This window comes from Sus scrofa, chromosome 14 (assembly GCF_000003025.6).
Source record: "Sus scrofa isolate TJ Tabasco breed Duroc chromosome 14, Sscrofa11.1, whole genome shotgun sequence".
NCBI lineage: Eukaryota > Metazoa > Chordata > Mammalia > Artiodactyla > Suidae > Sus > Sus scrofa.
The window spans coordinates 31,555,410-31,582,498 of record NC_010456.5 but is presented as its reverse complement, the minus strand read 5'-3'; the positions used below and the strand labels follow the sequence as shown (position 1 = coordinate 31,582,498).

Genomic DNA, 27,089 nt, shown 5'->3' with positions numbered 1-27,089 from the left:
ATGACTGGGTCACTTTGTATAGTAGAAATTGACAGAACACTGTAAGTCAACTATAATGGAAAAAATAAAAACTATAAAATAAAATAAATTAAAATAAGATGATATAGGGAGTTCTCTTGTGATGCTGTGGGTTAAGGATCTGGTGTTGTCACTGCAGTGGCTCTGGTCACTGCTGTGGTTCAGGTTTGATCCCTGGCCCAGAAACCTTCACATGCTGTGGGAGCGAGCAGCCAAACCAAACCAAACCAAACAAAAACAAACAAACAAAAAAACCAAATACAGATGCTAGAGTCAAGTCCCAACTCTCACTTTCTACTTGTCTATTTGGATGAATCACAAAAAGTCCACGGCATTTTCTAAACAAAGGAAATAACGTCTATCTGATTTCAAAGTCCATGTGATTTTTCGGTCTGCTTCTCTGACTCTGATGAATAGCACTCATGAAGAGTTACACAGTTGCATCCTTAGGCACATGCAATACAGCTCACTTTCAAAACTAAAATTACTACATGGAGAATGATAAAATAATAACTGTTACTAACAAACGGCAAAGGCCAGCTGATCTGAATTTGTAGAGGGCATTTACTTTCTTACAGTTTATCTTTAAAGCAGTTCCTAGAATTAGCTTTCAGGTAATGGTATTTCATCACTTAATCATAAGCTATCATCGGTTGCTCCCTACTATGCTCCCCAGAAAAGCAGGTTCATTAATCTAATATTAACTTGTGACTTCATATTTACAGTTCTGACATAGATGTGATTTAAAGCAAAAATCTCATTTGGCTACATCTGTGATTTCAGCTTAAACTTTTTTTTCCTTTTCTCCTCCCCCTCCAAAATTTAAGACAAAACAAATAGCATAAATTAAACAAAAACCTTTGTAGGTCACATTATTATTTTATTTCAACAGAATTATATAAAATAATAATTTTTACTAAAAATTACATATAAGATTTGTGATTCTACCTAATACATCTGAACAAGAAAGAATATCAAAAGTATCACAAAATAAAATTCTCTTACCTGACATTTCTGACGCAACTGTCGTAGTTCTTTTATAACTGGAGCTAGAGCTGACTTCTTTTCAGTTACCAGAGAATTTAGTTTTTTTACCTGTCATTTAAACAAAATACATGACATATAAAAAAAGAATTTAAAAGAACAAAAACACTATATGCATAAATATATTTATGAACTGTTATATATAAAAGAGAAATATATATAAATTATTTCAATGCCAAACAATGGGGAAGTCATTTAGTAAGTTTTGATTCCTCAGAAAGATGGAATATCCTTTTTAGCTATTCAAAATGTCAATTATTAAGACTGCAAACCATAAGGGGGAATATTTATAATCTAGCACTGAATAGCTAAAAAAAAAATCACAAAGTTGCAGGAGTTCCTATTGTGTTGCAGTGGAAACGAATCTGACTAGTAACCATGAGGTTGTGGGTTCGATCCCTGGCCTTGCTCAGTGGGTTAAGGATCCAGCAATGCTGTGAGCTGTGTGGCTCGCAGATGTGGCTCGAATGCTGCATTGCTGTGGCTGTGGTGTAGGCCAGCAGCTGCAGCTCCAATTCAACCCCTAGCCTGGGAACCTCCATGTGCCACGGTTGAGGCTCTAAAAAGCCAAATAAAATAAAATAAAATAAAAAAATTAAAAAGTTGCGTGTAAAAACTTTGTAGTATGTACAAAGTACATAATTATGTAAGTTACATAAAATATACATAAACATGGATGAAGCGCTATTCAAAATATTTAATAACCGGACAAGGGCTGACTCCAGGTTCCTATAAAACAACTGGGCTGTGTGAAGCTGGGAAGGTGAAGAAATTAGGGCAAAGGATAAGGCATAAAGAACCTGAACCTCAGTGAGTCCAGATAACGGATCAAAGAAGTAGAAGTGAAGAATACATAATTAACAGATAACCAGTTCTCTTCCCTGGCTTCCCCTTCAGCAATCTCATGAACAAATTGTGTGAACAAGACTGCATCTAAAGAAAAATAATAAGAAGTCGACAAGCCTGCATACAGTGGGGGATGGCACATCTTGGATTACGGTGGCGGAATAGAAGGACTGGAGCTCAACTTCTCTCCTAAAAACAACAAAATTTACAACCAAATGCTGAGCAATCTTCAACCAAATGGACCGGAGACTTTCAAAAAGATATCCTACTCCAGAAGACAAAGATGAGACCACATCAAGAAGTAGGAGGGACGATTAAGCAATATAAGCAACCCCATACCTGCCAGGTGAGAAGCCCCACAGACTAGAAAGTAACTGGTTCACAGAGACTCACCTACATGAGTGAGGGTTCTGAGTCCCACATCAAATTCCCAAGTGTTGGGATCTGGCACTGGGAGAATGAGCCCCCTGGAGCATCTGGCATTGAAGGCCAGTGGGGCTTATGCACAGCAGCTCCACGGGACTGGGGGAAACGGAGACCCCATTCTTAAAAGTTGCACACAGACTTTCACGTGCACTGGGTCCCAGGGCAAAGCAAAGTCTCCATAGGAATCTGGGCCAAACCTGACTGCAGTTCTTGGAGGACTTCCTGGGAAAACAGGGGTGAATGTGGCTTGTTGTGGGGGAAGGACATTGGAAGCAAAGCTATTGGGAATATTCAGCAGCATGCCTTTCTCTGGAGGTGGCCATTTTGGAAAAATGTGGCCCCATCCATCAGCACTGAGAAGTCTTAGGCCAAACAATAATACAGGTAGGATCACAGTTCCACCCCTCAGTAAATAGGCTGCCTAAAACACCCCCAGGCAGAAAGCTCCCCCCTCTGATCTCACCCAGCGAAGAAGTCCCACCCACCAGAGGGTTAGGAATCAGCTCCACCTACCAATGGGCAGGCATCACTCCCTCCCATCAGGAAGCCTACAGCAAACCCTCATACTGACATCAGCCACAAGGGGAGCAGACACCAGAAGTAAGAGAGGCTACAACTCTATTATCTGTAAAAAGTTCACCAAACCAAAAACCTATAAAAATGAAAAGACAGAAGACTAAAACTCAGATAAGGGAGAAAGCTAAGTGATCAGGAGACTCTCAGCCTCCAGGAAAAAGACTTTAGACTGATGATGCTGAAGATGATTCAAGACATTGGAAATAAACTGGAGGCAAAGACTGATAATTTATAGCAAACACTGAGCAAAGAAATACAAGATTTAAAACTTAAGCAAGCAGAGATGAAAAATACAATAACTGAAATTAAAAATTCATTAGAAACAACCAATAGCAGAATACAGGAGGCAGAAGAACAAATAAGTGGGGTGGAGGACAGATTAGTGGAAATCACGAATGCAGAACAGAAAAGAGAAAAAAGATTGAAAAGAAATGAAGAAAGTCTAAGAGAACTCTGGGACAATGTTAAATGCACCAACATCCATATTATAGGGGTGCCAGAAGGAGAAGAGAGAGAGAAGGGGACAGCAAAAATATTTGAAGAGATAATAGCCAAAAACTTCCCTAACATGGGAAAGGAACCGCTCACTCAAATCCAGGAAGCACAACGAGTACCATATAAAATAAACCCAAGGAGGAACATCCCGAGACACATATTAATCAAACTGACCAAAATTAAAGACAGAGAGAAAATACTGAAAGTAGCTAGGGAAAAGAAACAAATAACATATAAGGGAACCCCGATAAGGGTACTGGCAGATTTTTCAGCAGAAACTCTGCAGGCCGGAAGGGAGTGGCACAATATACCGTGATGAAAGGAAAAAAGCTCCAACCAAGATTACTTTATGCAGCAAGCTCTCATTCAGATTTGAAGGGGAAATCAAAAGCTTCACACATAAGCAAAAGCTAAGAGAATTCAGCAACACTAAACCAGCTTTACAACAAATACTAAAGGAACTTCTCTAGACAGAAAAGAAAAGGCCGCAACCAGAAACAAAAATACCATGAATGACAAGGCACACCAGTAAAGGCATATATATACAGTAAAGGTAGGAAATCATCCACGCACAAATATGCTACCAAAATCAGAAACTATGAGAAGAGGAGGGTACAAATGCAGGACACTGCAGAGGCACTTGCAAGTAGGAAACAAACCAACAACTTAAAACAATCCTGTATATATATTGACTCCTATATCAAAACTTCAGGGTAAATGCAAACCAAAAATCTACAAACGATACACACACAAATAAGAAAAATCAACTCAAATACAACACTAAAGATAGTCATCAAATCAGGGAAGAAAAAAGCAACAAAAACAAATCCAAAACAGTTAATAAAATGGCAGTAAGAATATACATATCAATAATTACCTTAAGTGTAAATGGACTAAATACCCCAACCAAAAGACATAGACTGTCTGAATGGATACAAAAACAAATCCATATATATGCTGTCTTCAAGAGACCCACTTCACTTCTAGGGACACATACAAATTGGAAGTGAAAGGATGGAAGAAAACATTCCATGCAAACAGGAATCAAAAGAAAGCTGTAGTAGCAATACTCATATCAGACAAAATAGACTTTAAAATAAAGAATATTCTAAGAGACAAGGAAGGCCATTACATAATGATCAAAGGATCAATCCAAGAAGAAGATATAACAATTGTAAATATATGTGCACCCAACATAGGAGCACCTCAATATATAAGGCAACTGGTAATAACCTTAAAAGGAGAAATTGACAATAACACAATCATAGTGGGGGACTTCAACACCTCACTTACAGCAATGGACAGATCATCCAGACAGAAAATCAATAAGGAAACACAGGCCCTAAAGCATTAGACCAGATGGACTTACAGATATTTATAGAACATTCCATCCAAAAGCAACAGAATACACATTCTTCTCAAGTGCACGTGGAACATTCTCTAAAATTTATCATATCCTAGGCCACAAATCAAGCCTCGGTAAATAACTTTAAGAAAATTTACATCATATCAAGCATCTTTTCCGACCACAACACTATATGACTGGAAATCAACAACAAGAAGAAAACTGCAAAAAACACAAACACGTGGAGACTAAACAACATGCTACTAAACAACCAATGGATCACTGAAGAAATCAAAGATGAAATTCAAAAATACCTAGAAGCAAATGACAACAAATATACAGCACTCCGAAACCTCTGGGATGCAGCAAAAGCCGTTCTAAGAGGAAAGTTTATATCAATACAAGCCCACCTCAGGAAACAAGAAAAAGCTCGAATAAACAAGCTAACGTTACATCTAAAGCAGCTAAAGCAGCTCAAGAGAGAACAGACAAGACCTAAAGTTAGTAGAAGGAAAGAAATCATAAAGATCAGAGCAGAAATCAATGAAATAGAAATGGGGAAAACCATAGAAAAGATCAATGAAACAAAAAGCTGGTTCTTTGAAAAGATCAACAAAATTGATAATCCCTTAGCCAGATTTATCAAGAAAAAAAGAGAGGACTAAATCAATAAAATTAGAAATGGGAGTTCCTGTTGTGGTGCAGCAGAAACAAATCCGACTAGGAACCACGAGGTTGTAGGTCGATCCCTGGCCTCATTCAGTGGGTTAGGGAACTGGTGTTGCCATGAGCTGTGGTGTAGGTCACAGATGCAGCTCGGATCTGGTGTTGCTGTGGCTCTGGCTTAGGCTGGTGGCAACAGCTCCAATTAGACCCCTAGCCTCAGAAGCTCCAAGTGCTTCAGGTGTGGCTCTAAAAAAAAAAGGCAAAACTAACTAAATAAATAAAATTAGAAATGAAAAAGGAGAAGTTACAACCGACATCACAGAAATATAAAGGATCATAGGAGACTACTACATGCAACTATATGCCAATAAAATGGAAAACCTAGAAGAAATGGACAAATTCTTAGAAAAGTACAATCTTCTTAGACTACACCAGATGAAATAGAAAAGATAATGGACCAATCACAAGTACTGAAATTGAAACTGTGATTTAAAAACTGCCAACAAACAAATGTCCAGGACCAGATGGCCTCACAGGCGAATTCTATCAAACATTTAGAGAAAAGCTACCACCTATCCTTCTAAAACTATTCCAAAAAATTGCAGAGGAAGGAACACTCCCAAACTCATTCTATAAGTCCACCGTCACTCTGATACCAAAACCAGACAAAGATACCACAAAAAAAGAAAACTACAGGCCAATTTCATGAAGAACACAGACGCAAAAATCCTCAACAAAATACTAGCAAACCGCATCCAACAATACATTAAAAGGATTGTACATCATGATCAGGTGGGATTTATCCCAGGGATGCAAGGGTTCTTCAATATCTGCTAATCAATCAGTGTGATACACCACATTAACAAACTGAAGAATAAAAATCATATGATCCTCTCAGTAGATGCAGAAAAAGCCTTTGACAAAATCCAACACCCATTTCTGATACAAAAAAAAAGAAAAAAAAAACCTTCAGAATGTGGGCATAGATGGAACCTACCTCAACATAATAAAGGCCATACATGACAAATTCAGAGCTAACATCATTCTCAATGGTGGAAAGCTAAAAGAATTCCTGCTGAGAGCAGGAACATGACAAGGATGTCTGCTCTTGCCACTGCTATTCAACATAGTTTTGGAAGTCCTAGCCATGGCAATCAGAGAAGGAAAAAAAAATAAATAAAAGGAATCCAAATTGGAAAGGAAGAAGTAAAACTATCACTATTTGCAGATGACATGATACTGTACCTAGAGAATCCTAAAGATGCTACCAGAAAACTGTTAGAGCTCATCAGTGAATGTGGCAAAGTTGCAGGATACAAAATTAATACACAGAAATTGATGGCATTTCTATATACTAACAATGAAAGATCAGAAAGAGAAATCAGGGAAGCAATTCCGCTTGCCATTGCATCCAAAAGAATAAAATACCTAGGAGTAAACCTACCTAAAGAGACTCCTATAGTACTCTGAAAAGTATAAGACACTGATGAAAGATATCAAAGGTGAAACAAACAGATGAAAAGACATACCATGCTCTTGGATTGGAAGAGTTAATATTATCAAAATGACTATACTACCCAAGGCAGTCTACAGATTCAGCACAATCCCTATTAAACTACCAAGGACCTTTTTCACAGAGCTCGAACAAAATATTCTAAAGTTTGTTTGGAAGCACAAAAGACCCAGAATAGCCAAAGACATCCTGAGAAAGAAAGATGGAGCTGCAGGAATCAGGCTCCCTGACCTCAGACTATACTACAAAGCAACAGTCATCAAAACTGTATGGTACTGGCACAAAGACAGAAATATAGATCAGTGGATCAGGATAGAAAGCCCAGAATTAAACCCACGCACCTGCAGCCAACTAATCTATGACAGAGGAGGCAAGAATATACAATGGAGAAAAGATAGCCTGTTCAATAAGTGGTGCTGGGAAAACTGGACAGCCACATGGAAAAGAATGAAATTAGAACACTCCCTAACATCATACACAAAAATAAACTCCAAATGGATTAAAGACCTAGATATAAGACCAGACACTATAAATCTCTTAGAGGAAAACAGGCCAAACACTCTCCAACAAAAACCACAGCAATATCTTCTCAGATCCACCTCTTAAGAGTAATGACAGTAAAAACAAACAAACAAACAAACAAACAAAAAAACCAAATGGGACCTAATTAAACTTAAAAGTTTCTGCACAGCAAAGGAAACCCTAAACAAAACAAAAAGACAACCCACAGAATGGGAGAAAAATCTTTGCAAATGAAGCAACTGACAAGGGATTCATCTCCAAAATTTATAAACACCTTCTGCAGCTCCATAACCAAAAAAAACAAACAACCCCATCAAAAAAGGGGCAGAAGATCTAAACAGACAACTCTCCAAAGAAGACATACGGATGGCCAAAAAACACATGAAAAGATGTTCAACATCACTCATTATGAGAGAAAGGCAAATCAAAACCACTCTGAGGTACCTCCTTACACCAGCCAGCATGGCCATCATCAAAAAGTCTACAAGCAATAAATGCTGGAGAGGGTGTGGAGAAAAATGAACCCTATTACACTGTTGGTGGGAATGTAAATTGGTGCAACCACTGCAGAAAACAGTATGGAGATTCCTCAAAAAACTAAAAACAGAATTACATATGATCCAGCAATCCCACTCCTGGGCATTTATCCAGAGAAAACCATGTCTCAAGAAGATACATGTACCCCAGTGTTCACTGCAGCACTCTACAATAGCCAAGACATGGAAACAACCTAAATGTCCATTGACAGAGGAGTGGATAAAGAAGATGTGGTAAATATACACAATCGAGTGTTATTCAGCCACAAAAAGCAACGAAATACCAGCATTTTTAGCAACACGGATGGACCTAGAAATTATCATGATAAGTAAAGTCAGTCATACAATGAGACACCAACATCATATGCTACCACATACATATGGAATCTGAAAAAAGGACACAATGAACTTCTTTGCAGAACAGATGCTGAGTTGCAGACTTTGAAAAACTTATGGTTTCCAAAGGACAGTTTGGGGATGTGGGGGGATGTGCTGGGGTTGTAGGATGGAAATCCTATAAAACTGGATTGTGATGATCATTGTACAACTATGAATGTAATAAATTCATTGAGTAAAAAAAAGAATATTTAATAACCAAAATGGTATTAAGTAATGCCCAATCAGAATGGATACCAGCCATAGAGATAAATATGGTCTTGGGGCTGCTGCTATGTTAAATTTTAATCTTTTTAGGAGTTAGACTATGATGTAATCCAGAGTGTTCTGGTACCAATGTGGACAACAAAGGTGGAAGTAGGTACTCTGAGAGTTGGCAGCAGCAGCTATTTACCAATAGGCAATGAAAGATTTCAACATTTTAACACCTGATGAAGCTGTATCCAGCATTCTGGTTGAACAGCAGTCCTGAATATGGAAAGATACTAAGGACATACATAAAAACAAACAAAATCCATGTACTTACCATTTCAGACATGTCATCCAGGGTTCGTCCTTTCACTTCATCAACTTCACTCTTCAAGGCAGATACTCTTTCTAGCTCTTCTTGGGTGTAACTATATCCAGATATACCCTTTTTCTCCTCAAGTGTTTGCTAAAAGTAAAGAATAAAATAGGTGTAAAAAATGGGGTCTATAAAATGGGTTCAAAACCTTGATAATCATAAAAAGTATATGGATTTAACATAACAATAAAGTTGTAAATAAAATAAAGTAGTTTAGAATTCTAAAAAATAAGTACATGGATTTTGTTTGTTTTATTGTCTGACTCTAAGGCAAATATTTTTGTATTTGTCCTCTTTTCAATGAAACATTCAGATTTTCATTTCTGTGCATTATTTACTTTATATTCTTTCTTCTGTCTTTATTACTCTCTTTTGAATTTTTGCATTCTAGTAAGGTTGTACAGCTTGTAATCGTTTATGCATTTTGTGGTTTTTGAAGTTTGTAAAAATTACATAACATTAAAGAAATATTTAAGGTAAAAAATGTTTTCCCAAATTATACTACTTCACTTAATGTAATTATTTCATGTTTATGTATGTCCTTAGTATCTTTCCAGATTCTGTATATATTCTGAAGATAGATTCAACAAGCTATTATTACGGATTAGATGTGGGATACAAGGGAAAGTGAAGGGTAAAGACTGACTCCAGGGTTTTTGGCCTGAAGAACTGAGAGGATGGAGCTACCATTTGCTGAGATAAAGAAGACTCAGGAGGAACAGGTGGGGGTAGTGAAGATAAGAAGTTTAGTTTTGAACATGTTAAAAATTTAAATCTCTAGTAGAAATACAATAGAGAGGTCAAGATATTACATGCACCAGATTGGAATTTGAGGAGAAATCTAGGCCAGAGATAAAAATCTGTGAGTTGTTCATGTAGACAATGCGTTTAAAGCCATAAGAGGATAGGATCACCAAGGGAGTGAGGGCAGAGAAGAGATGCAAGAGCTAAGCTTGGGGAACTCCAACATTGAGGCTTTGGAGGAATGAAGCTGTTTTCAGTTGGGAATACATCCCTGCTTGGCTTTTTGCTGCTGCTCCATGTGTTTCTCTCATTCCCCTTCTTCTGAACATGTTCTCTCCCTCTGTAAATCACTCACACAAAGTATTCCCTTCTCAGGCTATGCTTCTAAGGAACCCAGCTTATGAAAAACTGTAAGGCAAAAACTGATAGAACTAAAAGGGAAAGATATAGTTAGATATTTTAAAACACCTTTCTCAATAACTGATGGAATAAAGTAGGTTAAAATATCAATAGAAATATGGAAGATTTGAATATCATGGTTAACATACTGGATTGAATTGACATATGTGGAACACCATCCCCAACAAGTGCAGAATATATATTCTTCTCAACTGCACATGTAACAACTATCAATATAGACTACATGCTGGGTCATAATGCAACATTCAAAAATTTTAAAGGACTGAAATCCCAGAGTATGTTCTCTGGTCACAGCAGAAATAAGCTAGAAATTGGAATTCCTGCTGTGGCGTGGTGGCTTAAGAATCTGACTACAGTGGCTTAGGTTGCTGTGGAGGCACAGGTTTGATCCTTTCCTGGCTCATTGAGTCAAAGGATCTGGCAGGGCCACAGCTGCAGCCCAGGTCATGGCTGCAGATCAGATTCAATCTCTGCCCCAAGAGCTTCTATGTGCCACGGATGCAGTAGCAGGAGAAAAAAGAAAAAGAAAGAAAGAAACAAAAGAAATAATCTAGAAATCAGTAATAGAAAGGTAACTAGAAAACCCCCAAGTGTTTGATTTTAAGCAATAACCATAGGTCAAAGAGATCACAATCAAATTGGAATATATTTTGAAGTAAGCAAAAATGCAGTTACTATATATCAATATTAAGCTAGTGCTGTTAGAATCTATGACACACTGTAAATTTTCTTTCTTTTCTTTTTAGGGCTAGGGGTCAAATTGGAGCTGCAGCTGCCGACCTATACCACAGCCACAGCAACATCAGATCCCTGACCAGGGATCAAATCCGCATCCTCATGGATACTAGTCAGATTTCTTTCTGCTGCACCAGAATGGGAACTTCCTGATGCACTGTAAATTTTCAATCTTAAGTTCCCTAGAAGTAAACAATACTTAATAGCTTGATAGAGAAATGTTCATATTGCCAGCTAACCACAACTGGTTGAAACTTCATTTGCCTCTACCAGATTATTGCTAGCTGGTAAACCAACATCCTGATGAAATAATTTCCTCATGGGTGAAAGAAAAAAAAAGCTAAACCAAGAAAACTCAGAGGAACTGATACGCACAATGAGAATAACTCTGCGGCTGTTAGAGTGATTTCTATGGGTTTAACTTTTTTTCTGACAACCAAGGAACAAATATTTAAGGAACAAGCCTATAGGCAAACTTCTATATAGCACCCTTACTGGATATTTCTTTCCAAAGCTCCATGCAAGTGGCTGCTTAGATTTCTGCCCAGCAGGCCATGATAAATAAATATTTTACAGTCGATCTGTTAGTATTATCACTTTGGTCATATTAACTAGTAATAAAAAAAAAAACCTACTTGGAATTAAATTTCTATTAATTATCCCAAAGTTAGCACACATAAAAAAGTTAGTACTTATTGCTACATTATATATCAATTTATATGTCATCTCTGTAATTAATCAGAGAAAATTAATAATTTTATGGTTTTTCTAATAAAAGCAATGACCACAAACTATAACCATAAATCTCCTGGCATTTGTTCTTTCAGAACTGCAAAATAATATTATATTACCAGTTGATGTTGAATATTTTCATGACGTTGCTTAAGAAGTTCTTCTGTCCTCTGCAAGAGACCAAATTCAGCTTTAAATTCAGCTATTATCTGATGCTTCTTTTTGAAAATTGTACTCTTGCTTCGAAGTTTACTGACATATCGTTTGAACTGTAAAAGAACAGCATATGTAGTTTAATAAGCAGAAAAACAGTTGCTAAATATCATATATAATCTCAATGTTGGAGAAATTTTCTTTTCTACTGTCCAACATGTGTGACACAAGTATATAATAACCAGTTTAGTTTTATTAGAAAAGTCAGAAAGATTCAGTTAAAATATTTTGTTTTGATTTTTTTGACCCATTAAATACCGTAAATCCTAATATAAAAGCTATTCATATTGGGCTTTACAAATAAGAATTAGGAAAACAAACTTCAACTCTATGAAAGTAAAAAGGTTAAAAAGAAGAAGGAAAAAAGTAGAAGACCCAGTCTGACTGTGGTCTTATCATGATATCTCTTATGTGTTGTACTATTTTGGTGGTACTGGACCTACTGGGATTAATACAGCCAATCAGAATAGTCAATGATTGTAGGTACTATTTATGATTTAAGAAATGTCAGTGGGAGTTCCATTCTTGGCTCAGTGGTTAACAAACCTGACTAGTATCCATGAGGATGCAGGTTCGAGCCCTGGCCTCACTCAGTGGGTTAAGGATCTAGCATTGCCTTGAGCTGTGGTGTAGGTCAAAGATGTGGCTTGGATCACCCACTGCTGTGGCTGTGGCATAGGCCAGCAGCTGTAGCTCCAATTCTACCACTAGTCTGGGAACTTCCAAATTCCATGGGTGTGGCCCTAAAAAAAGCAAAAAAAAAAAAAAAAAAAAAAAATGTATAGTGACTGTATACCTTTAGAAACCCATCACAAATGTTAAACACTAACAATATTCCAAATTAGTGGGAACTCATAGCTGCTTAATTCAGCTATTTACCTACTAATGATATTAAAGTTATAATTAGTCTACTCTAAAGGAAAGACTCCTTTTTTTTTTTTTTTTTTTGGTATTTTTGCCATTTCTTGGGCTGCTCCCACGGCACATGGAAGTTCCCAGGCCAGGGGTCCAATCGGAGCTGTAGCCATCAGCCTACACCAGAGCCACAGCAAGGTAGGATCCGAGCCACATCTGCAACCTACACCACAGCTCACAACAAGGCCGGATCCCCAACCCACCAAGCAAGGGCAGGGATCGAACCCGCAACCTCATGGTTCCTAGTCAGATTCGTCAACCACTGCGCCATGACAGGAACTCCGAGACTCCATTATTAAATAATACCAGTTTGAGAAAGCAAATGAAATGAATATTTAAAGGAATCATTTGATAAGTATAATTTATTAACAATTACTTGGTAGGCACTCTGCCAGACATTGAGAATACAACTCTAAATAAGATACACGTCCTGTCCTCATCAAGCTTAAGGAATAGTGGGGAAAATAAACCCTGAACTGAGGTTTTCAATCACAGTGAACATTATGAAGCAGTGAAGGAGCCCTGAGAATAAATAACAGGAGTTTAACTTGGGTTGGAACGGAGGTAGCAAAAGTGGGATGGGATTTAAGTGAAGTGAGTTACGGCAAGCTTTTCAAAAATAATTTAAGCCAACAATGACAAAAACAAAAATGTAAGTCCGGACTGAGGACTGGAGGAGGTAAATGCAGGGAAGAGCATTCCAGGTAGAGGAAACGACAGGTGTAAAGGTCCTGAAGCATTCATTTATTAAAACTATTGCTCAATATGAGAAGCAAATCTGAAAAATTTCTGAAATAGGACGTAATATTTAAATCACTTTCTCTTATGTAGCATTAGTACTAATATTTTTCAGGTTTTTTTTTTTTTTTACTACAAAACAAAAAGATTTTTTTCTGCTCCCTCCTTTTATTTCCCACATTATTCAAAAAATGTCCATAGTATATAGGAAAACACAGGCAGAACATTCTTTGACATAAATGCAGCAATATGTTTTTGGATCCACCTTCCAGAGTAATGAAAATAAAAACAAAAATATACAAATGGGGCCTAATTAAACTTAAAAGCTTTTGCACAGCAAAGGACACCATAAACAAAGACTGGAGTTACTGCTGTGGCCCAGTGGGCTAATAATACAGTACTGCCTCTCTGGTGGCGTGGGTTTGACTCCTGGCCCAGGGCAGTGGGTTAAGGATCTGGCATTGTCACTGCTATGGCTCCAGCTGCTGCTGTGGAGCAGGTTTGATCCCTGGCCTGCCCAGGAACTTCCACATGCTGTGGGCTTGGCCAAATGACTCCCCACCCCCAACAACTTAAAATAGAATTACTACATGATCTAGCAATCCCATACTTGTGAATTTACCTGGAGAAAACCATAATCTGAAAAGATACATGCACCTCAATGTTCACTGCAGCATTGTTTATAATAGCTAATACATAGAAGCAAATTAAATGTCCATCAATTGAGGAAGGGATAAAGATGTGGTATATATATGCAATGCAATATTACTGAGCCATAAAAAAGAATGAAATAATGCCATTTGCAGCAACATGGGTGGACCTGGAGATTACTATACAAAGTGAAGTTAGTCAAAGACAAATATTATATGCTATCACTTATACATGGAATCTAAAAAATTTGATACAAATGAATTTATTTGAAGAACAGAAACAGACTCACAGACTTCAAAAAGAAACTTATGGTTACCAAAGGGAAGAGGTAGTTGGGAGGAATAAATTAGGAGTTTTGGATCAACATATACGGACTGCTCTGCATAAAATCATCAATGAGGACCTCCTATATAGCACAGGAAATTCTACTCAATATTCTGTAATAACCTATATGGGAAAATAATCTGAAAAAGAATGTATATAGGTATATGTATAACTGAATCACCTTGCTGTACACCTGAAACTAACACAACACTGTAAATCAACTATACTCCAATATAAAATAAAAATTAAATTAAAAAATAAAATATGTCCATAGTAAGAATCTGACCTATTATATTTAAATACATCACTTCAAATCAAAAGTAAGCCTCTATATTACCTAATGAGAAAATTATTTGATAGTCTTAGCTTTTTAAATGTCTAGTTCTTTATAGGATAAATGGGGGGGTTATAAATAATTTTGTAACTAACAGAAGTAATGAATATATTACTGAAATTTTATTTTATTTCTTTTTTTTTTTTTTTTTTGTCTTTTTGCCTTTTTTTCTAGGGTCACTACCACGGCATATGGAGGTTCCCAGGCTAGGGGTCTAATTGGAGCTGTAGCTGCCCGCCTATGCCAGAGCCACAGCAATGAGGAATACGAGCCGCCGCGTCTGTGACCTACACCACAGCTCATGGCAATGCTGGATCCTTAACCCACTGAGCAAGGCCAGGGATCGAACCTGCAACCTCGTGGTTCCTAGGCGGATTTGTTAACCACTGAGCCATGCCAGAACTCCACTGAAATTTTAGAAAATAGAAAAAAGGAAAAATTCACTCAAAGCCACTATTCCAATACAAGCTCTAGCATGTTGATATTCTGCCTAAATTTTTTTTTTTTTTTTTTTTTTTGCTTTTTAGGGCCAAACTGGAGGCATATGGACCTACACCATAGCTCACGGCAGCACTGGATCCTTAACCCACTGAGTTAGGCAGGGATGAAACTCAAATACTCATGGATACCAGGCGGGTTCCTGAGCCACATCAGGAACTCCTAAGGTCAGTAATTTTAAATTGAAAGGTAGCAAAACAGAAAGTAGTGCACTTCTAAAATTTGGGTTTTTCTTCCTTAAAGACTTGATTGATTATTGAATATACAAAAGTCCTTAAAAATAGTAAGATGAAAATTCTTTCACATAAAAATAACCCTCTGATTCCTGGTTTAGACATATTTTAACCTTGACTTAAACTTTTTTTTGTTGTTGTCTTTTTAGGGCTACACCTGTGGCATATGCAGGTTCCCAGGCTAGGGGTCAAACTGGAGGTGCAGCCGCTGGCCTATACCACAGTCAGCCACACCAGATCCGAGCTGTGTCTGTGACCTACACCACAGCACACAGCAACAGTGGATCCTTAACCCACTGAGCGAGGCCAGGGATCAATCCTGCGTTCTCATGGATGCTAGTCAGTCAGACTCGTTTCTGCTGAGCCACCACAGGAAGCCCAAACTTGACTTAAACTTTGAAAGAAATGAGGAACACATTTTGTTTTAGAGAAAGTTCAAAATATTTTTCTATCCATGATTGAATTAGTTTTAATATTAAGAAATCCAGCCCACATACAGCAAATTATCAATGGCTGGATTGCAGAAATAGTTTAAAAAATTTAAGTCATACCAATGTACCCCTAGAATCTAAAAGCTCATAAGTTTTTCTTCTAAAGAATAAATGTATAAGCCTGACATAACCACAGATTCCGAATCCCCAGATTAACTATATGTTCTATTAAAAGTGTCCTGGGCAAAGTGCCCAAAATGAAATCAATCCTGTTCATCTGCTACCCTCTGTATTATCTAGGCCAATTTTCCTCTTCTCTATCTTGCTGTGCTCTGAACTATTTTTAAAAGCTAGAAGCTATAAATGTTTTTGGTGAAAGAACAAACCCACCGATTACTCAATGTGCTCTATGTTGATTGGATATAATTTGACATTCATTGGATGAACTACCTAGGGGAACTGTAGTCAGGGTCAGATTAATGACAGTTTCACACAATTAAGGAATAGGTGGCCATCAAAGCACTCTAAGGGCTCTACCACCAGTAAATTAGAGGGGGGAAAAAAACCATTATCAATGATTTTCTTCCATTGGAAATTTCCTCTATCATTTGGATTTTAGGTTATTGATGAATTTTCAGATTATTAAAACAAATCATGGTGGGAGTTCTCTTGTGGGGCAGCAGATCCAGTGTTGTCACTTCTGTGGCACACATTCAGTCCCTTGTCCCTAGAACTTTCACATGCTGTGGTTGCAGGCAAAAAAAAAAAAAAAAACAACCAAAACCAAACCCAACCTGAACATACTGAAACTAAAACTTCAGACACATTGTTTTTTTTTTAAAGGGCTGCACATAGACATATGGAAGTTCCCAGGCTAAGGGTTGAGCTGGAGCTACAGCTGCTGGCCTAGGTGACAGCCACAGCAATGCCAGATCCGAGCTGAGTCTGTGACCTACACCACAGCTCATGGCAAAGCTGGATCATTAACCCACTAGGTGAGACCAGGGATTGAACCTGCATACTCATGGATACTAGTTGGGTTCGTTATCACTGAGCCACAATGGGAACTCCTAGACACATTCGTAATAATTTCTATAGGTCATACTTCCAAAAATGGTCAGAAGGAAATAGGGTTTTGATACATTCTGCCAAACTGCCCTTCAAAGGCTATAGTACTGTTTATAATTGTTAACATAAGCAAAATAGTATCTTATTTTTTATTTGCATTTATTTATTAGGGAAGGTCACTTTTTGCCATGTTAAGTGTGCATTTGTGAGGATTTTTAAAAAATGACATGACTGTGTTTGGCTCATTTACAAACATTAAAATTAAAAATTGGAGACTTTGGAGTTCCCATTGTGGCTCAGCAGTAACTAACCCAATTAGTATCCATGAGGACACAAGTTTGATCTCTGGCCTTGCTCAATGGGTTAAGGATCTGGAGTTTCCATGAGCTGTGGTGTAGGTTGCAAATGTGGCTTGGATCCTGAGTTACCGTGGCTACGGTATACGCTTGCAGCTGTAGCTCCAATTCTACCCCTAGCCTGGGAACTTCCATATGCCACAGGTGCAGCCCTTAAAAAAAAAAAAGAGAGAGAGGAGAGACTGACTTTCCTATGGATCTGTAATAGTGATTTTCAAACTTTTTGGTCTCAGGAGCCCTTTATTGAAGATCTCAAGAGGATTTTGTTTATGTAGATTGCTGGTATGAAAAATTTGAGTGAAAAGAACAGAATATTCGTTAGCAAACTGAATTCAACAACACATAAAAAGGATCATAAACTATGATCAAGTTGGATTCATTTTAGGAACACAAGGATGGCTTGACATAGGCAAATCAATCAATATGATACACATCAAAAAAAGAAAAGACAAAAACCACATGATTGTTTCAATAGATGCAGAGAAAGCATTTGATAAAATTCAAAATCCACTCATGATAAAAAAAAGTCCTCACCAAAGTGGGTATAGAGGGAACATACCTCACCATAATAAAATCCATTTATGACAAACCCACAGCCAATATATTCAATGATGAACACCTAAAAGCCTTCCCACTAAATTCTGGAACAAGACAAGTATGCCCACTCTTACCACTTTTATTCAACATAATATTCTAAGTCCTAGTCACAGCAATCAGATAAGAGAAAGAAATAAAAAGTATCCAAATTAGAAGAGAAGAGGTATAATCATAGTTATGCAGATGATATTCTACTCTACATAGAAAACCCTAAAGACTCTATAGAAAAACTATTAGAACTAATAATTCAGTAGGTAGCAAGATACGAGATTAATATACAGAAATTTCTTGCATTTCTTTACACTAACAATGAACTACCAGAAAGAAAAAGTAAAAAAAATTCCTGTTTAAAATCTAGTCCCCCCCCGCAAAAAAAAACCCTAGTAACAAACCTAACCAATGAGGTGAAAGACATATATGTTGAGAACTATAAAACACTGATAAAGGACACTGAAGATGATTCAAAAGAGATGGAAAGCTATCACATGCTCTTGGATTGGAAGAATTATTATTGTTAAAATGGGCATACAACGCAAAGCAATCTACCGATTCAGTGCAATCCTTATTAAATTACACTTGACGTTTTCCACAGAACTAGAATAATCCTAAAGTCTATATGTAGCCACAAAGGACCCAGAATTGTTACAGTGGTCCTGAAGAAAAAAGAGTAAAACTGAAGGTACAATCTCCCAGACTTCACACAAAGCTACAGTAATCACACCAGATTGGTACTGGCATAAAAACAGACATAGGTATAGATCAACAGAACAGACTAAAGAGCCCAGAAATAAATCCACACACCTTCAGTCAATTAATCTTTGACACAGGAGGCAAGAATATACAATGGAGAAAAGATAGTCTCTTCAGCAAGTGGTACTGAGAAAGCTGGACAGCTATATCTAAACCAATGAAGTTAGAACACTCCACCATACACAAAAATAAACTCACAATGGCTTAGAGACTTTAAATGTAAGATATGACACTATAAAACTCCTAGAAGAGAACACAGGCAAAACATTCTCTGACATAAATCATACCAATGTTTTCTTAGGTCAGTCTCCCAAGGCAAAAGAAATAAAAGCAAAAATAAACAAATGAGACCTATTCAAACTTATAAGGTTTGCATAGCAAAGGAAACCATAAACAAAACAAAAAGACAACCTATGGAATGTGAGAAAATATTTGCAAATGATGTGACCAACAAGGGCTTAATTTCCAAAATATACAAACAGCTCATATAACTCAATGTCAAAAAACAAACAAACAAAAACCAAACAAATTCCCTGACTGAAAAATGGGCAGCAGACCTACATAGATATTTCTCCAAGGAAGACATACAGATGGCCAATAGGCACATGAAAAGATGCTCGACATCACTAATTATTAGAGAAATGCAAATCAAAATACAGTGAGGTACTACCTCTCACTAGTCAGAATCCCCATGTTAATAAGACTATAAATAACAGGGTTCCCTGGGGGCCTAGCGCTTAAGGATTTGGTGTTGTCACTGCTGTGGCTCGGACTACTGCTGTAGCTCTAGTTTGATCCCAGGCTCAGGAGCTTTCCCATGCTGTTGGTGCAGACACACACACACACAAACACCCAAGTCTACGGATAACAAATGTTGGAGAGGGTCTGGAGAAAAAGGAACCCTCCTACACTGTTGGTGGGAATCTAAGTTCGTGCAGCCATTATGAATAACAGTATGGAGGTTTCTTAAACAACTAAAAATAGAGTTGCCATATGATCCAGCAATCCTATTCCTGGGCATATATCCAGAGAAAACTATAATTTGAAAAGACACAGGCACCCCAATGTTCACAGCAGCACTGTTTACAACAGCCAAGACATGGAAGCAACCTAAGAGGCAACTGACTGATGAATGGTAAAGAAGATGTGGTATATATACATGATGGACTATTACTCAGTCATAAAAAGAATGATATATTGCCATTTGCAGCAACCTGGATGGACCTAGAGGTTACCATACTGAGTGAAGTAAGTCAGGCAGAAAAAGACAAGTATTATATAATATCACTTACATGTGGACTCTAAAAAATAATACAAATGAATTTATATGCAAAACAGAAAAGATTCGCAGACATAGAAAACAAACTTATAGTTACTAAAGGGGAAAGGGGGGAAGATATATAGAGTAGGAGTATGGGATTAACAGAAACACACCACTATATATAAAATAAACAGCAAGGATTTACTGTAATAGCACAGGAACGATATTCAATATTTTGCAATAACCTTGTGGCACAGTGGGTTAAGGTGCTGGCACTGCCACTGCAGTGGCCTGGGTGGCTGCTGTGGCACAGGTTCAGTTCCTGGCCTGGGAACTTCTATATGCTGTGAGCATGGCCAAAAAAAAAAAAAAAAAAAAAAAAAAATTCTAAGAAAAAAAAAAAGAAAAGAATATTCAATTAATGGACCCCTTACTTCACAACACATAAAAATCAATTCCAACTACATGCAGGAAATAGGAGATCCAAAACAGAGTGGTAAGAGAAATTCCCAGGATAATGAATGGGAAGCCTAGATTACCACTGTACAGCAAGCCTAAAAATTAATTTTCTCAGATTGGAACAGAAGAATGAGAGGGGCTTCAGAAAGAATGAATCCACTGTTTAAAAAATGTAATTAATAGATTACTGTGTATGACCATATGCCACAATAAGAGAAATTGTCCAGTTATTTCAGAAGGTTTAGCGCTAAGTGATAGGTACATAAAAAATTAAACAAAAACAAAAAATGAGGTCAATATTAATTAAAAAGCAACTATTCAATTAAAAAAAGAGGGAGTTCCTTTGTGGCTCAGTGGTAATGACCCTGACTAGTATTCACGAGGATGTGAGTTCCATACCTGGCCTCGCTCAGTGGGTTAAGAATCTGGCGTTGCTATGAGCTGTCGTGTAGGTCGCAGATGCAGCTCTGATCTGGTGTTGCTGTGGCTGTGGTGTAGGCCAGTGGCTACAGCTCCGATTAGACCCCTAGCCTGGGAACTTCCATATGCCGCAAGTATGGCCCTAAAAAGACCAAAAAAATAAATAAAAAAGAGAGAGAAAACAGGAGTTCCTTGGTGGCTCAGTGGGTTAAGGATCTGGCATTGTCACTGCTGTGGCTTGGGTTGTCAGTGTGGTTGCCAGTGTGGCTTGGGTTGCCAGTGAGTTCAATCCTTGGCCTCAGAACTTTTGTGCGCTGTGGGCAAGCACTGCCCCCCCCCAAAAAAAAAGAGAGAGAAAAATAAAAGAAGTGAACAAGAAAGTAAATGTAATCATCGTATACTATATGGCTTGGCTGTAAAAAATGTTTATACAATCATCATAATGAATACAATAAATAATGATTTAATCAAAAATTATATTAGGAGGCTAGAAAAAATGGAAGGATGGTATGGCGGGCAGAGGGGAAATGGAGAGTGTAGAGCTAAATTCTCATTTCCTATGGCAGTATATCAAAAGTTGAAAAAACAATCTAGAAATTTTGTCATAAACATGATATTTAGAAATACAGAGGTAAATACTAGAAGAAACAACTAAAAGTATTAAAAATGATTGCCTTGGAGTTCCCGTCATGGCGCAATGGTTAACGAACCCAACTAGGAACCATGAGGTTGCGGGTTCGATCCCTGGCCTTGCTCAGTGGGTTAACGATCCGGCGTTGCCATGAGCTGTGGTGTAGGTTGCAGACGCGGCTTGGATCCCGCGTTGCTGTGGCTCTGGCGTAGGCTGGTGGCTACAGCTCTGATTCGACCCCTAGCCTGGGAACCTCCATATGCCTCAAAAGCGGCCCAAGAAAATGGCAAAAAGAAAAAAAAAAAAAAAAATGGTTGCCTTAAGGAAACATGACTTGGGAGCATGGAAGGGGATCATTATTTTTTCATGAGTTTTATAGTACTGTTATACTTTTTAAACTAGGTATTTGTATTAATCTAAGAAATTATAATTAAAAGAACAATCCATTCCAAAAAAGCCCATCACCAAAAAAAACCTAATAGGCGGTAGATTTTATTGTCAATAATAAATACTCAATAAACTTTATTTAAATTAACCCATAATCCTGTGTTATAATAACTTATCTGGGCAAAAATTCACAAATAATTTTAGTTATAACAATGATTAAAGATCCTAATAGCTGAAAGATTTTACTGTGAATAAACTTTGAGTATTTAAAATTAAATTTACTCATAATTATTTTATAATAACTTATCTGAGCAAAAATTCACAAATAATTTCAGTTATAACAATCATTAATGCAGTATAACAGGGTCACAGAAGCAGTTCAAAGAATTGTTGAGATCACAGGCTTTAGAGTCAGGAAAACAATTTCAAATCCTGGCTCCACTGCTTTAAATGACCTTGGGGAAGTTTTCAAGGAAGATCTACAAAATGTACTAAAGTTCTACAAAGATGTTATAAAAAGTAAAAATGTCTATAAACCATGATTGGGAGAGAATGAAGAGACAAAAATAGCTGTTGTGTTGGGCAGATAAGGTCATGAGTCAATTCCTTGAGCTTTCTTAAATATTAAAAAAATTTTAAATATTTTAAAGGAACTCTGTCATAGGAGATAAGCAACAAATCCTTGGAACATTAAGGAAAAAGCTTTTAATAGTGCACCATAGCAGTTCAATCAAGCAAATTTGTCATCAAAGTGAACTATAAAGATTGCCACTGTGCAGGAAGACCCATTATAGCAGCTATTACTAATCATTTGGACCGATACATATTTGTAATCTAAATTTGCCATTTAGGAAAGAGCAGCCATCATTTTAGATGTTGAGATCATAAGATTAATGCTTTAACAGTGCTAGCTTCTGGCTTCAAGGCCAGTTTTATAGACTTGGCTTATTTGTGATCAAAATGGAATCTGACATATCTTCTATTTCCTTTTACCCATTTAATATGTTTCAGAACCTTTAACAGTAATGATCAATATCTGGGTTAGCTTTTTAAAAGAACAAGGCAGTTTTCCCCCCCTAAGTATGTAACCATTTACAAATGCTTTTCAGGCCTATCTGGAACTCAAAAGTATTACTGGATTCCAGACATCATTCTGGATATTTACATGGAAACAAGAATATTTTCTAACTCGTTATTTGCAATGAAATTATGTTCACGTAATTAGCTGCGAAGACTTTAAAAGACAACCATATAATAAGTACTTTATACTGTTAAGAACCACAAAGAGCTATGTTTTAAAACACTATTCTCCCTTTTATAGAAAAGGAAACCTATAGAGAAATTAATATAACTTACCAAAGTTCAGAAAGTTAGAAAAACTGGGTTAGAATGAGTATTTTTCTCTTCAAAACCTGTTAGTCCACTCTCCATGCTATTTTCCACTTGTTAATTAAAGCACATCTTTGTCAGTTATTTCATCAAATGATTTTTTTTCTATAGCTGCACCCATGGCATATGTAAGTTCCCAGGCCGGGGACTGCATCTGTGCCGCAGCCGTGACCTAGGCCAGAGCTGTGGCCAACGCCAGAACCTTTAGCCCACTTTCACCAGGCTGAGGATCAAACCTGCGCCTTCACATGGACCAGAGGCACTGCAGTAAGATTCTTAACCCACTAAGCCACAGCGGGAACTTCAATCAAATGGTTTTTAAACACAGAAAACTACAGAAATAGGCCCAAGAGAGTTAGGTGTGAGATGAGGTAACACAAACTGTTTAAGAGTGGAATGAATATGCCCCAATTTCTTTTGCCAATTTATCAGTCTCTATTCTGTCTAAACTCAGACTTGCAAAAAACCTGAAAAGGCCATCTTTTCAAGGCAACTCCATGTCATAAATCATTTGGACTCCCTGAGGATTGGTCTCAGAGTTGTTACTTGCTTTTAAGGGAGAAAAAAGATTTCAAAGCAACTTCTGTTTTCTGCTAAAATATTAGTCTTTTTCAAATCACCCATCATGACTAGTGCAACATAAAAATATAGACATACAAATACTATTCTAACCTTTTCCAACCTGTTAGTACTACGTTTTCAATTTTAAATTAGAAAATCTCACCAAGCTAAGCATAAACAATGTAATTACCTACATATGGTAGCATATAGTTAACTGCTGACTCTCTTGAGAGAGTCTATAATAAGCAACATGATACATGCTAGCAGAAATCTTTCTTAATAGAAACTCGTGGCAAAGGAACATCCATCTGCGAAACACAGTTAATCATACCATCCAAGGTCTCTGTGCTTCTATTATAAATCAAATCACCACCACACAACTGTTACAATATCTCTAATGAATTTTTCAACTGCTGTCCAAGCCAGTTAACTCTCAAAAAATTTTCTATGAAAAATTTTCAAGTTTGGAGTTAAAATTGTGGCATTACCTAGACTGCATATATGCCATACTTCTATTACAGTGAATTGAGCCAAATGTATTTGATTCTGTTTTGTTCCATCTCCTGGGAAATTTTAGGGGCCTCAGGTCCTGCTATGAACTCTAGAGAGTGTAATGTGATTTGAAAGGTTCTAAAAATATCACAGGTTTGCCTGGGCTCACTTAGAAGGGTGGATGATTCAATTACAAGTGTCAAAATTTGATTCCTAATTTTTCAGGATCTGACAGCTGCAGCAAATCTTGCCAGGATTTCCTTATCTTCATTGCTTCCCTTTGAAGTATTTAAAGAAGATTTCATAATCTTTGCAATTTGGCTCTAGGATTTCTGTCAGTAGCTGTAGAATGAATTGGTTGGCTCTTTCTAAAGCTGTTTATACACATTACTTGATCAAGCACATTTTAAAAGTAGCCATTAACTGCTAAACAGCTGAGCTTCTTGTAATGGTTAGGAAAGAAAACACAACGAACTTTAAACCCATACACCATAAACCAGGAGTGACCTTTCAATGCATGAATTGCTAATGGAATCTTAACCAGAGGTTCACTCACTATAAAAAAGTCCAGACGCACAAGGCATGCATTTATTTGAGAAGGGTACTGGCACTGCATCACTAGGGTTGATTTTTTATTTCGAATTTCAAGATTCAGAGATATCAAGGTGACGAAGATTGTAAAGATCAGTAGCTATGTGGCACTACTACAAGAAGTACAGCCTCTTTGCTCTTCTATAAGTGAGACAAAGTCATCAAGCTCAAATTATTGCCTATGAAAGGGTAAAAATCATATTTACCAAAAGAATCAACTAGGGGCTACTATATTAAATGGTAAATTTAAGTATTTAAAAATAACTATACAACAAAATAAACTATGGTTAGGATGAATATTTACTTTTTTTTTTTTTGGCTTTTTAGGGCCGCAGTCACAGCATATGGAGGTTCCCAGGTTAGGGGTCAAATCAAAGCTACAGCTTCCAGCCTGCACCACAGCCACAGCAACAAGGGATCTGAGCCGCCTCTGTGACCTACACCACAGCTCACGGCAATGCCAGATCCTTAATCCACTGAACGAGGCCTGGGACTGAACCCTCATTCTCATGGATGCTACTAGGGTTTGTTAACCACTGAGCCACAAAGGGAACTCCCACATATAATTTTTTTTTATCAAGTGAAGTGCCAAGACATTTTAAAAATTTTATTTATTTATTTTTGGCTGTACCCGTGGCATGCAGAAGTTCCCAGGCCAGGAAGTTGTGCCACAGCAGTGACAATGCCAGATCCTTAACCTGCTGAGCTGCCAGGAAACTCCAAGGCATTTTAAATATTATCGACTTTCTAATGAAAAATTATATATCTAGATAATAAAGGTTTTCTACACATTTACCAAGTGTCTATAACATGACAGCTATTAAGTAAATAGTAGTGAAAAAAAGATATGGCCCAGCCATCATGGAGCTCACTGGATTCTTAGGAGAGGCAGAAATTTAACAAGTGATCTTAAGTGTGTATATTAGAACACACATGAGCAGAGTATATGCTATGTATATGTTTCAGAGTTGCGGTGTGTGAACTGGGAAAATAATAACACAGTATGATTAGTGGGAGGGATGCTACTTAAGCTCTGTTATCTTAAAATCATACTGATTATAGCAACTTTTTATGACAACTCAGAGTCATAATTATGAACACTTAGTATAATACTATGCTATAACACTATGTTTTTCTATCTTCTTTCCCAATGAATCCTGCATAAAGCAAGATATTTCTAGGTACTATTTTTATGACACTCTGAATTATGGAAAACTAGGGCCACTTAAGTATTAAAATTCTATCCCAAGGTATGAAGTTATCATAGCTTGGGCCAACAGCAACAATTTGCACTTTAAATATATATATATGTGTGTGTGTGTGTGTGTGTGTGTGTGTGTATACATATATATATACACATATATGCAGTCTGTTGTTAATTCTCTCTATGTATATATGTATATGCAGTTTGTTGTTAATTCTATCTCAAAAAAGCTGTTTGAAAAAAGGGAGAAAACCTTCTGTGTGACAAAAGATAGCACATACAAAGAAACAAATGATAGACTAGAAGAAAACAATTACCTAGATTAATATATAGTATATAAAATATATATATATTCATTTATATATATTTAAGAATATATATTCAGTCCATTAGACTGTAAGAAAAAACATTCAGTCCATTAGAAAAAAATGAAGAAAGAGAAGTTCCCTGGTGGTTTAACAGTTAAAGGATCTGGTGTTGTGGCTGTTGTGGCTTGGGACACTGCTATGGCAGATTCCATCCCTAGCTTGGGAACTCTCACATGCTATGGGCAATGCCAAAATAAATGAGAAGGACAATAAAAAGATAAATTACAGAAGAAACATAAATCATCAAATATGTAATTGGATACTCACTCTTATTTAAGAAAAATGAAAACTAAAACAAAATACTGTCAAATGATAAAAGATTTCAGATCAAGTGCTGTTTTAAATAACAGAGGAAACAGATGCTCTTGTACACTTTTTGCTGGAGTAAAGAATTGTACATATATTCTATGGAACACAATGTAGCAGTTAAATTTTTAACAATTTTTAATTATATTTATAAAATGCTTCCTATAAGCCAGCCACTGTTGTATACTACTTAGCAGTATTAACTCATTTAGCCCACACAATCACCACATGAGATTGTGAGTACATAATGAGTAGAGTACATAGGTGAGTACTGTTATTATCTCCCCTTTATAGACAAGGAAAGGGAGGCACAGAGCAATTAGGTAACATGTT

At 37.0% G+C, this 27,089-nt stretch overlaps 1 protein-coding gene across 6 annotated transcripts in view; it reads right to left on the bottom strand.

Annotated features, from left to right (window-relative positions):
- Positions 1-27,089, bottom strand: part of IFT81 (intraflagellar transport 81) — a 189,456-nt gene that overhangs the window by 32,505 nt on the left and 129,862 nt on the right. For all 6 annotated transcript variants that reach the window (XM_021073043.1, XM_021073042.1, XM_021073041.1 and 3 more), the window contains 3 exons: positions 11,699-11,848; positions 8,910-9,038; positions 1,024-1,113 (listed from right to left, as the gene is read on the bottom strand). In XM_021073043.1, coding sequence (XP_020928702.1) covers positions 1,024-1,113; positions 8,910-9,038; positions 11,699-11,848 — 369 coding nt within the window. The remainder of the gene's footprint in view (positions 1-1,023; positions 1,114-8,909; positions 9,039-11,698; positions 11,849-27,089) is intronic.